Source organism: Lissotriton helveticus, chromosome 4_1, assembly GCF_964261635.1.
Source record: "Lissotriton helveticus chromosome 4_1, aLisHel1.1, whole genome shotgun sequence".
Classification (NCBI taxonomy): domain Eukaryota; kingdom Metazoa; phylum Chordata; class Amphibia; order Caudata; family Salamandridae; genus Lissotriton; species Lissotriton helveticus.
The window spans coordinates 1,124,429,480-1,124,442,909 of NC_136063.1; the positions used below are offsets into that span (position 1 = coordinate 1,124,429,480).

Genomic DNA, 13,430 nt, shown 5'->3' on the forward strand with positions numbered 1-13,430 from the left:
CCAGACAAGATTAATAAATATTTTAACACCGCCACCGCTGCTTGCCCAAGATGCTATCTACTAAATGCTGACCTACTACACATGCTGTGGTCCTGCCCCCTACTTCACTCCTATTGGCACAGAATAACAGCAACTTTCACCAGCAGCATTAACACCGAACTGCCACACACATGGGAGGTTTGCAACCTGGGGTTTTACGAAAGCTCACAAAGTAAGCTCTAGATTCTGTGACTTAGGTTTAATCACTGCAAAGCGATTGATAACCAAGAGGTGGAAACATAAAGACCCCCCGGAGGCACCCCATTGGCTAAAGTTTTGGGGAAATTGGGCGCAGGTGGAGAGCACCGTTCTTCATAGAGAAGAAACGGCTGGGCTGCATAAGTTTCCCATCGCACAGGCCTGGGACGACATCCTGAAAACTCTTACACAAGCTAGCACAGTGTTGAGTGCTCCCCGCACAGTAAGTGGAAGATGATGCCTGGGAGGAACGGAGGGGCCTTGTACACAAGGCACCCTTGGACATGACTGTTAGGTTGGGCAATGACCCCACATTCCATCATGACGCTACATGGACACAACCCTAGACGCATGATACCTTGGCATCCACGCAATTACATACTGGCTAGGAACAGCAACCCAAGTCTGCTACAATATGCGCAACCCTCGACATGACTTCAGTCAGAAGGCACATAAGGTAATAAATGCATGTTCTTTGTGTACTTTGCATCTCCTTTTCTTTTGCATTTCTTTTAAGTTTCTTAGTTATGATTCAAGAGTTGGAAAATTAAGATATCTTACAATCAGAGATAGTGTTCACTTCCTATCACCCGTGCCTCATTGTCTACTGTTATTCAACGAATGTATTGCACACAAGTTGTACGGAATTGTTCTAATAGACATGTTCACATCTGACCAAACATTGTAGGAAGAAGACACATATGATAGACATATCCTGCTCCTCAATGAGAGGTGACAGTATACGCGGGTATCATATACCCAAACCAAACTGCCAATGCACGTTACCTTCTGCGTAATAGAGGCAAATTATGCTGTGCTCTCTGAGTGTTAATATCTGGAACTACATATGTAATGTCACAGTGATATAGATCTATTATGTAAGTGCAATATATATCTATGCTTGATTTGTTTGTATCGAGAAAATAATAAAAATGTAATAACGATATATATTTTTTTAAATGGAGAGGCAATTAATAATTTATTGTCTAAGAACAATTTATTTGCCGCTAATAAATTTATTGATCCTCAAGTGCCCTTTAGTGACACTTTTATAGGCAGAGACATAGGGAGCACAATAGATCCTACTTTAGATACTCATAACATGTGTCCTTTTCTTTCTAATTTTATACCCCATCTCATTTGAATTGTTTTAATGATTACTGCCCTCTTATTATAGACATTAGAATTCATACTACAACTGATTGTGGCCTTAGCACCGTTCTGGTTACCCACATTGAGCTATCTAGTTCTTAGTTCTAGTTTAAGATGAGTTCTTACCTAATTTGGTGAGGGGCAGTTCTACAAACTTTATGACCTATCTAAATAAAAAAAACAGTGACAATAAGCTTAAGAGTGTCTTTCTTAAAATTTGCAACAATGTTACGATAGCACTCACTGCTCTAATGGGTGGAAAAGCCAATGCTCATTTGCTTGCTTTGGCATTAACTGTACTAACACCCTCAAGGATCTAAAAAAGGCTTTCAATGAGACTATAAGGAGTTTTGAAGAAGTTAGTACATGGAGGCAAAATTAGAAGAGGGTGCTGGAGGTAAGAAGAAGTGCAATAAAGGAAGAGACACATGGAAAAAACTTCTTGAAGCAGGTAACCACATGCATAATGTGGTTTCCTGGAAAGTCGTTAATACACATGTCTTTAAAGATTTGGAAGGAATATCGATTGAAATTGCAATATCTTCATAAGAGTAGGTGGCCATTTTTATAGCATATATTTTAACTATGGTGTTGTTAATCAAGGTGATAAGGATGCTGAGGATCCTATTGGGCATCTGTTAAATCTCAATGAACTAACGCCTATCACTTTCAATATACATAAATTCATGACAGCAGTTATGGACAGCTTTTTCAGCAAGCCTCAGGTCCGGATGTTATTCCCATCTATCTTTTTAATTATAAGATATATATATATTTGGGACCCTTTGTTAACCTTAGTTTTAATATCTATCTGAAGGATGGGTCAACTTTTGTATCATTATTATTTAAAAAAGGTTGTCGTAGTGATCTCACTATGGATAGTGGAATTTTGTTACCGAGGTTAAAGCAGTTTGCACATACAATACAGTTTTCACAAGGGTATTATGAATGTTGAGCAATGTCTCAACCTTGTCCTGCTCATAGGGAAATAAACAGTGGGTAAGAGGGGAGATACGTACCTGGCCTTCACTGATATGTTGAGAGCCTTCAACTTTGCCAATCACAGTAACCTTTACTCCTTGATGTTGGAGATGGAGGTAGCCAAACCTATTGTTGTTCTTCTTAGGGAAATCTATATGTGCTCAAGGGCTAGGGTCAGATACAGAATTAAAGGGTAATATTGCCATATGTTTGCAATGTTCAGAGAGGTGAGACAGGGGTGTGTGCCATTCCTTTTCACCCTCCACATTGACAATCTGAAAGGGGTGTTGGTTGAGCAGTGCAGTGACATGCCCCAAATTGTTCCTCTTCCGGTGCCGGCCCTCTTGTATAGCAACAAGGCAGTGCTAATGTCCCGTACCCACAATGGACTAGAGTCTTCACTGATCACGTTCACAGACTTTATGGCCAACCTTGACCCTAAAGTCAATTTATGGAAACCTTTTATAATGAAATATGGGAACAACACTAGTAAGTCTGCCTCATTTAAGATTATGGGTGCCCATGTACTTTTTCCTATCTGGGGGTCATATTTTCTATTTCAGGCTAGAAAGTATCAGTTTGGCAAATGTGTTGAAGGGCTTTTTAGATGTGTAGCTACGTTAGAAAAGAAACCCCTAAAAAAATGGGACTCATGTTTCAGGCAACATGTCTAGTAATAGTGACTTATGGTACAGGAGTATGGGAGTAAGTTGATGATATAAGCTCATAGCTATCAGAAAATGCTTTTTTAGGAGTCTGCTTGCAGTACTGAAGGGTTGGTCCAGTTATTTTTGCCATATGGAACTGGGTTGGCCCTTCCTGGATCATCTTATTGGGATCTGTCTTCTTCTATTATGGCATAGGATTTGGACACAGGAAGAGGGCAGCTTTAATAGATTGATAGTGATTGTTTAGAACTATCCTTTGCTCTAAATATTCCATGGTTAAATGAAATTGCCAATGCGATAATCTGGGCAAACAAGTACTTTTCAATGGTCTGGACTCAATAATTACAAATTACCAAAAAGGATCTCAAGACTTTATTGATGATCTTGTTAAATGAATAAAGATACCATAAGCAGTGTAACAAACCCAGCATTAGGACACATACCTTGTTTCTCATTAAAGATGGTTTACAACCTTACTTGAGTATGTTACTAACATCATACACAGATCTGTTCTCTTGAGATTTAGATGTGATTATATGTTTCGCCTGGTGACGTTACCAGTGAGAAATGACTTGGTCCAGGTTACTTGCTATATGATCATATGGAGCAAAGGACTTTGCACTCACCATTCCTTTGTAAATATTACAATGAGCCAAGATCAAAGTTTCTTGTACCATTAATAAGGAAGTTAACATTTAGTCAAATGGTGACCTGCCTTAATACTTTTGTAACAATTACCCACAATTGAGATCTGTAACTCTGTTCCTCATTCATTTAGCAGGCTTTACCTATAAGAAAACATGTGGTAGAGGCATAATTAAATCTTGAAGATCTGTTTCTTTTTAATTTCTTTGTTAAGATTTCAAATAACCCACAGCAATGGACAAGTTATGACAATAGCGATGATCAGAATAGAAGCTCAAAGCTTCTATTTTTAACATCCCAAGATACATTTCACAGATCCAGACTTGATATCCCCTAGTGTGAGACACCTTTTCACCATGTCTGGTAGAATATAGCTACCCATCAATAAAACTGGAATGTGTTGCAGTTCTTTTTAGCCCAGCTTTGAAATTATCAAAGGAAATACCCTACTTAGTACTGGATCTTGAAGATCTATTTACTGTAATTTGTTTAGATTAAGACTATGTCTATTTATGTATTTATTTAAGCCTTTTAATGTGATGTTGGGCTATTGACTCAGTGTTTTAATGGTATTTAATACATTTGGTTAATAACACTGTTATTATATGCATTGTACCTTTATGGCGTTAAGAATAAGTAAAATAGTTTCTAATGAGTGTGTCCTTTTTGGTTGGTGTTTAAATGTAAGTTATTTTGCACTTCTGGCAATATTTATGCCTTTCTTTGGTCACTCTGAGATCCTGGTCTCAAAGGAGAAATTATCTAGATTAACCAGAAATGTTGATACCCTCTGTACTGAATATTGGTAGATTTTTTAGTGTGCTTTTTTACTGAAAACTTGGCAAAAATGTGAGGTATTTTCAAAATTGTTCTGAAACTGTAGTGTGTCTGGATGTCTCCTTATTGAGTGCGGCTTAAACACCAAGAGGTCCAGCACCATTCTTAATAATTTTGATTACCATTTTCAGAAGTATTTTTTACTTTGGAAGGCATGTGAGGTAGTACAGAAGTTTCTCTTTCTTACCATTAAACTATATCACATAGAAAACAAACTCTTATGTTACCAATAAGTTATTAATGCCTGTAGCTCGAAAAATCTCTTGTCAATTTAGTTGGGAAGGATCACCTTGCCCAGCGGCATTTGAATATATTTACACTGAGGTGACATGAAGCTGTCCTGGGTGCATCTTCAATTTTAACACAATTTTCATTGCCTTTTAGGGAGGTGATGATGCCATGGCCTGTGTTCATGATGACAATGGAAGGGTTCGCATCCAGCACTTTTACAATGTTGGGCAATGGGCTAAAGAAATCAAGCGAAATCCTGCCAGGGACGAAGAAGGAGTCTTTGAACACAATCGCGTCACTTGTCGCTTCAAACGCCCTGTTTACGTCCCCAGAGATGAAACGATTGTAGATCTCCACTTGAGCTGGTACTATTTGTTTGCCTGGGGTCCAGCTATTCAAGGTATGTTAATTTATTTGAATCTGCAGTCGTTAATGAATATGCTACCATATTTTTCCTTTACCCTTCTTTATTCCTACATTCAGTTTAGGGTTCCCAAATATCATGGTCTTTGTACATTTAAAAAAAATGAAGAGCAGACCATCTGAATTTAACAATGACTTGCTGAGTCCTTTATAAGCATTATTAGAATGCAGAGGATAAGACGAGGCTGAGCTCTGTCCCCATATAAATACAGAGTATCAGTGAAAACATTATTTAATTGGTCCTGTTAACGGTGATCTCGAAGGACCGCACAATACCATTGATATAGCTGGGCCATCTTTTAGAGCCTACCGATCTGTTGTTTCAAAAGTCCAGATAAAGCTCCTAAATAGCTCTTATAATCAAAGGATGTCATGGCAGGAGTGCGGAAAGAAAGGCTTCAAATAACGTAAAACTGCTTATTGTGAATTTGGACATCGTTTTTTAAGACTCCCTGGACCACATACATACTTCTTCACCATTTTAAGGATGCCTGAGGGTCTTTTTTTTGTTCTGTCATTCATTAAAATAAATTAGAAAGCAAAATAGAAAGCTGAGAGGCCCCCTGAGTAATTACACATATGTAGTTAAAACCGAATAATCCCAGTAAGCCACCACCACCTACAGGCCACCCCTAGAGGCTCAGGGCAGGTTTCCATAGTTTTAAGTCCTATTTAACAAGCCCTGTTATTATGACCTGGGTGAATAAAACCAGGAGCCATCTTTCCACTTATGACCTCTGTGCGTCCTGGGGAAGCAATGGCAATGTTTTGTTTCCAAGTAATAACAGCTGGGGCTTTAACGTTAGGATGTAATCCTCAAATCCAACTTTTTGAATTTTGTTTTTGTAATCATATCATCAAAATTGGCAACTCCTAAGCTTCGAAAAGGATGGGGTATAGTTAACTGCTCCATTAGCAGCGTGCGAAATGAGAGACTCTTGTTGCCACTAGGAGGGGCCCGAAGGTCAAATAGTGTGTTTTACTATACGATTGTCACGTAACTTTGCTAAGAAACCATAGTCTCAAAGTGACATATATATAAGAAAAAGTCTACTACTTTCAGTGTGCATCAAACATATTCACAATCCCTAGAGGAGTTGGTTATGCACGTTCTCCTAACAAGACCAGTTTGAGAAAATTATGGAAAATCGTACATTTTTCAAGAAAGTTATTCTATTTTTAAAAAAAAAAGCCTGAATCTAACGGCGGCAGCATTATGCCAATGTTAGACGTGCCATGCATGCCAGCAGTATGCCAAGAACAATCACCATTATCCCAAAGCTAGCATTCATTATCCTGGGGAAGAGCATAATCAAGACATGTATCCCCCCAGTATGCCAAGAATAATAACATTTCAGACCTGCCTTACGCAAGAAACAGCCGGGGGCATCATATGGGCATCCTGAAGCAGCACAACACCCCTGGGTATACAGTACATAGCCCGTCTAAGTTATAAGTGGACTTACAAACTAGAACTTCAGGTCTTCCGGGAACGCTGAAATGGGAACAGAGATGCAGCATTCTAGGTGAGATAGGAATGTCAAGCAGAGTTGCAGGCAAAGAAATGGAATACTGATAAAGGCTGGCAGAAATAACACTTAGAGTGTCCTCCAAAATAGGGATACCCTTTAGGGCACCCCAGTAACTCTCAAATACCTTCAGGGGTGTGCCACAGACACAAATATGCATACAAGAGGTGAATTAGGACCAGGGCCAGCAAAACCAGGAAATATTGGTTTGTGAAGGTTATGTAGGTTGAACTGAGTATGAGTTTATACCCATGGCTAGGTGTACAGCAATGCAAAATTACAAGTGCAAAGAGATGGCTGCCATTGCAATGGATTGAGAAAGGAAACATAAGAAATGCATGGCAGTGTTCCTATTGTCTAGGGCTCACTTGAAGAAGGTTGATATTCCTTTTTTGTTTCTGAAAATGCACTGAACTATGGGAGACCAGCATTCTGGGGAGATATCCCCAAAGACACCTATCTGCACCAGCCCCTTGATGCCAGGGTTGCCAAAGAACCAGGCGCAGTATCTGGAGGTCTGCTACATGGAGCAAGACCCAAAACTGCAGGTGGCCAGATGGTTCAGAGCTAGGGGCAATCTTACATTGAAACACAGACCAAAAACACCAAAGGATGAGAAATTGGAGCTACCCAGAAGTATGTATACATGTGGTATTTTTCTAGAGCCAACCTCGCCAAAAGGCAGTAAAGCACTCTACAGGGTCGAAAACAAACATAAAGTCAGTGCATGATAGGAGAAATATCTGGTGTGTTGAAGTTAATGCAATCTGAAATGTGCTTCAAGTCTTTCCTAAATTGGAGCAGCTTTAGGACAGTTTGAAGAATGCATCTGTTGTTCCAAATCCTGGGTGCATAGTTGTAAAAGCCTGCTTGTCTTGTTTTTTTTTTATTTTTACATTTCGTAGTCTGTAGCCCAATAGTCCAGGTTTGCCAAGAACCACCAGAGACGCTATACAAGCAGGGTGTTGGAGGTGATGGCTTTGCAAATGCTACATCTGGTTTGGAAGATGGTGCAGGCCAGCAAGGGAAGCCAATGAAGTGCCATCGGTATGGCGATTATGTGATCATATGTCTTCAAGCACTGGATGAGATGTGCTGCAGCGTGTGAGATTCACTTAAGGGGGCTATTGTGGAGTCTGAGAGGCCCTTGAGATGGGCGTTACCACTATCCAAATACAAGAGTACAAGGGCGTAGACAGCAGTTCTGAAGTAACTTTCTGGAATAAACTGTCTCACTTTCTTTAGAAGAGAGAGCAGGTAGCAGGCCATCTTGTTTATTTGCCAATATGTTCCTTGAGGGTGAAAGTGGTGTCAGGGTGAAATCAGGTTACTTGCATTCGGAGAATGTTGGGAATCGAAGCTACCAAGGTTCATGTCATTGAGCGAGGTTTGTACAATTTCAATTTTGTTGTTCTAGACAAGTAACAGGAATTCTGTCCTGGTTTGGTTGAGCTTCTGGTAGGCGCTGGACATCCAAGTCTGGATAATATGTAAGCAGTGTTTGAGGAGTTGGATGTCTGAAGCAGAGGAGACATTCACATACAGTTGTGTACCATCGGCATTTTGGTGAATCATGATGCTGTTATCTATGAGTAGAGACCCAAGCAGCTTCATGTAGGGGTTGAAGATGACAGCAGACAGTAAGTAACTCTAGGGGACTCCACAGCAGATAGGGATGTTTAAAGTCTTGAAGGTGCCTATGTGAACAAACTGATGGTGATTGGAAAGGTAGGAGGGAATCCAGTGAAGGACATTGCTGGTGAATCCCCGATAAGACTTCAGGAAGTGTATGAGCTTGGGATGGTCCTGTGTGTGAAAGGCAGCTGAGAGGTCCAGTGATATTAGGAGGCCATAATCTTCTTCATCTGTGGTCTTGGGGGGCATCATCTACAATGTTTACGATAGCAATCTCCATGCAGTAGCATGATCTGACACCAAACTGGTAATTATGTAGTAAATCAGGAGATGGTTAGCATTATTGTGACCTTGTAGTTGAACATTGACTGCTTCTTGAATGATGATGCCAATGAATGATAGGTGAGTGATGGGCTAGTAGTTGGAAACATCATCAGGATCTAGTGTAGGCCTCTTTAGGTGTGGAAAGTTCTGGTGTGTCTTGAGAGTTTCTGAGAGGATTCCTTGAGCGAGGGAGGCATTAACAATGGTGAGTAGGGGGTGAGAGAGAATTCCCAGAGAACCTTGATGAAGGACGAGGGTCAGGCATCATCTTCATAAGAAGTGGATTTGCCGGACGTGAGATACAGGGTTTTCAAGGATGACTGTTGCATGATTCTCCCAGAAGAGATAGATGTAAGAGATGAAGCAGGTTTGGTATTGTCGATGTGCCATTAGATTTTCTGTATTATTTCACTGAAGAAGAGATTGATGGCATTGCACTATTTAAGCAGTGATTTAGAATCAAGTTTATGTGAGGGAGGGAAACGCAGTAGATGCAGAGTCTGTCTGCAGTCACAGACCTGTTCTCGAGCAAGGAGGGGGAAGCAACTGCTCGTTGTGTATTGGAAGAAAAAGATCTGTTGAGCAGGGAGGTAGTCATGGGTATAATCTGAAGGTCTTGGAATATGACAGTGCCAGTATACGAGGTCAGCATTATACTAGTGGTGGGTACCATCATCATGCTCTGGATTTCCACATTCCACCATCAATTACCACCAGCATGCCATGACAGACATTATACCAGGGGTGGCATTATCAGGTCATAGATGCCCACAACAGGCTAGGTTTTATCACGTTTATCCCTGAGTCAGCACTAAGGGGCCGATTATGATGGCGGATGGACCTGAGTCCGTCCGCCACCATAGAGTAGGAGGGACCATCCGCAGGGGCAGCGGCAGTCCCTCCGTGCAAATTAGGATGTGTCCGCAGGGGCAGCATATGCCGCGATGTTACAAATTTAAGTTGTGCATTTGCATGCACAAAGCGGCAGGCACCGCGCGGTACCTGCTGCTTTGTTCACGCAAATGCACGGGGGTACCATAGGTACCCCCCATGTGCATCCCCCACCCCCCCTTCACCCAGGGGGCCCGCAACGGGCCCCCGAAGTGAAGGTCCGTATGCTTTTCCATGGCGGAAAAGCCGCCGCGGAAAAGCATACATCGTACACCATGCTAATATGGCTGGTGGTGTCTGATAGACACCGCCAGCCATGTTAAAGCTTTTCCGCCGCGGTCGGAAGGCGACCGCGGCGGAAAAGCTGCAGACAGATTTCTAGACCCACCGCCATCCTAATTTGGCGGTGGGTCTTGTGAGGCTACGCAGAGGATTTTATGTCACAAAAGGCTCGAAATGTCATCGACTACAAAGGAAGGGAGAGTCCCAGAATATTGGAAATAATTATGCATTAGAATCAATTCTCCCATAGGACCTCCCTTACCATTCCAATAACCAATTGTTCTTCTCCATTTGTCACTGTAAATTACTTCACTGTTGGTTATGGTCAGTACACTGGGGCACATCAGTCACATTTTTTTGACCTTGTATATAGTTTAAATACGTAGTGTCATTTTTTTCTCCAAGTAAATAAAATGTACACCATCTTTGGCAGAAGTGGGCATAACAGTAAATCCGTTGTGTGTGGGCCTTACCAATTTCCAGGATTAATTCATTACCATTACTAATGAAATAACAGTGGTTTAATGGTATACCTATTGAATCTAACTGCATTTCTTATTTAGTTTGAAGGAACTAATGCTCCTAGTCTTTGTATTGGTAATTTGTATTTTTTATGTTATAATGAGTTCCTTGTGAAACAATTGTTTTTTGGCTGAATTGCTACACCCAGTTCACAATGACATATGGGTTGCTCTTCTTTTTTTGTTAGAAGAGAATAAGGGAGGCACAGAAACGTATTTAGGAGTTTTGAAGAGTGCTACTCCTGCCTTTGAGATTACTTCAGAGGGCTTCAATTATAAAATGAGAAAGTCAGATTTGCATATGGAAGTCGAATGTAAGACTTTGATTGGTGAGGTGAAACCTTGTCAATGTCAGTTTTCAATTGATTTCTGAACCACATGTAGTTTAATTGGCTCTCTGGTTTGGGGCTTAGCTCAACCTTTAGCCCTGGATCCCAAGCTCCTACCTTCATTGTGAAGTCATTTGAATGTTTGTGGGAGATAGGTTGGCAGTCCTTGAGCTAAACTGCCTACGTAAGGCTGGACTTGTCTTCAGACCTTTACTTATGGACAGGACTGGGCTCCATTAAGGCAGTAGAAGGTAGCTACCAAAATTGTAACCTGCAAGGGACTGCCCGATTGCTGTAAAAACAAGCATAATTAATATGGCCCAGTTGCCAGTTAAGTGGATATTAACATTCCACCTTGCCTAATGCACCAACACGTTTGCATTCCTACTGTGTCTGATGTAAGTGCGTAGAGTATGGTAGCACTGCTCCCTTCAGCCTTTTTAATTTTTTGTGATGTTCCTATGTGGGTGCCTCTTTTGAGTGCTTTCGTGCTAACCTCAGTGTCATACATTTTAATGTATTGCTTTAATAAGTCTTTATGGAGGAGGAGAAGTTGTTTGTTGTGAAGGCCTTAAAAGTCAGTAATTTTAATTCTTTCTTTTGTTATCTATATTCATTAAACCAATATTACCGTATTTCATATGCCATATTTCACAAAACAGTTGGAGAAGGCAGTGATAGCTCAGCTTCAAAGCTCTTTTGGGTCAAATAATGTGTTACAGAATTCTCAGGCTGGGTTTAGACCACGACTGAGTATTGGTTAAGGTGGTCACCTTAGTAATTGATGATTTGCGTATGATGGTCAATGGTGATGATCCTGGGACAGTTATTAGATCTGTCAGTTGCCTTTGATACTCTCAACCACCATACACTTATCCAATGGCTATCCAACATTACAATAACAGATACCATACTGCAATGTATTAAATCCTTCCTTTTGGACAGAACTTAAAAAATCCAACATGGACCTTTTTGTCTTTTAACCCTTATACTTTGAGTTGAAGTCCCCCCACACCTGAAAATCTTCTTTCTCACTCTTATTGTTAACTAATATTTGAAACTCTTTAGCCAGTGTACTTCAGCCTTTTCAAGTACATATATGGATGTATGATGATGATACCAGTTTTAAATGTTTGTTTGTTGTGCCCATATTTACAATTAAAATATAGGCAGACAGATCCTCCCATGCCCAGGGTATTCAACATTGGAATAGCTTCCACCAGATATTGTTATTGAATCTAAGTCTGGTAAAATTAAAAAATCACTAAAAACCTGGTTGTTCACTCAATCGATTTGGTAAAGCATCTCAGGCTCATCATGGGTACAGTAAAGGTAAGAGCTTTGATAGGCCAAGAGACACCTTGTGTGTGTGTGTGTGTGTGTGTGTGTGTGCTTTATTAATACACATTCAGTAACAGTTATTAACAACATTATTATTAAAAATATATAATATTGTCACTGCATGATTCCCTATTTTATGGCACCCTCCCTTGTGCTGGGTGTGTTTTAAACGGGCTGTATTTTTCTGGCGGGCCTTCACTTTGCAGACATGGGGGTTAATTTCATGTAGCGGAACTCAAACTGTCTGAAGCTCAACTCATACAAAATTTGTTTTTGCTATGTAGGCATTCACATTTTGTTATGTGAAACAGTTTGCCTTGTTGAGAGCATGGTTTTAGCCCTCAAATTCCAATACGCATAAAATGACAGGATCTTCATTGATGGCAATATTAAACATGCCCATTGATACCACACTAGAAGAGGAAGTTTATTTAAAAGCTATGTGCTAGAATGGATGTCAATCAATGTCTTTGATCCTCCTCGAGCAATATGGAGGTGACTCTAACATATGTGATTGTGACCCCATGAACCTCAGAATATATCATAATTGGATCTAAGACTTATTTAAAGGTTCAAGGTGCCAGACTGAAGATGGTAAATTGCACAGTTGCATTTATAACATTAGCTGCTTCCTGACACTCATTTCTTTTCTAGGCATTTAATCATTTGATGATACATGCAATCAGTGTGAAAGTACAAGAAGATAATGCTTACTTGCTATTACATTTTTGAGGTTGGAGAGTGGTGTCATCTAGATGAAGGTACCAAAGGGAAGATTTAATACATGCAGTAAGTGAGAATAGCTTGAATAGCATGCTTGAAGAGCAATAGATGCAAGGCAACAGCCTCATGAAAATCTCCAAAGGGATGTAGTAATGTGTGTATAGATATAATTTTTTATTGTGGTGCTAAAAACACACAGCTACAAGCCTGATTGATCCGGTGAATAAAATGAAGTATTGGGAGTGTGGAGGAAAAGGGATTTGTGCTTGAGTTCATACAATAGTACTTACAAGTAATTGCCACAAATGTTGGAAACAACAGAGCAACTGACATTTTGTTGAGGGTGTAAGTCACACTTGAATTAGAGAGCCCATTGGGTTTCTCTGAACCAAGATGTAGAATATGGATTGATATAAATAAGGTAAAATCTATTTTACAGAAATAGGGTTATTGTTGTTGGGGTGTCAAGATTGTGCATATGTCCCAAGATCAAGTATTGAGACAGAAGGAAGGTATGGATGGGTTTAATGTTTGGTAACATCATTCATATGAGTAAGTAGGCAAAATATGTTTCTCTCAAGCATATTTGAAGAAATGGTGCCATCCCATAGTAAATTAGTCGATGTGTAATTATAAATAGTAAATGAACACGTGCTTGTATATACGTACCTTGACAACCGA

The 13,430-nt window shown here is 40.2% G+C and overlaps 1 protein-coding gene across 1 annotated transcript in view; it reads left to right on the top strand.

Moving 5' to 3' along the window:
* The window catches only part of FRRS1L (ferric chelate reductase 1 like), a 239,571-nt gene that overhangs the window by 185,413 nt on the left and 40,728 nt on the right, over window positions 1–13,430 (top strand). Inside the window, exon 4 of the mRNA XM_078687732.1 lies at window positions 4,905–5,151. Coding sequence (XP_078543858.1) covers window positions 4,905–5,151 — 247 coding nt within the window. The remainder of the gene's footprint in view (window positions 1–4,904; window positions 5,152–13,430) is intronic.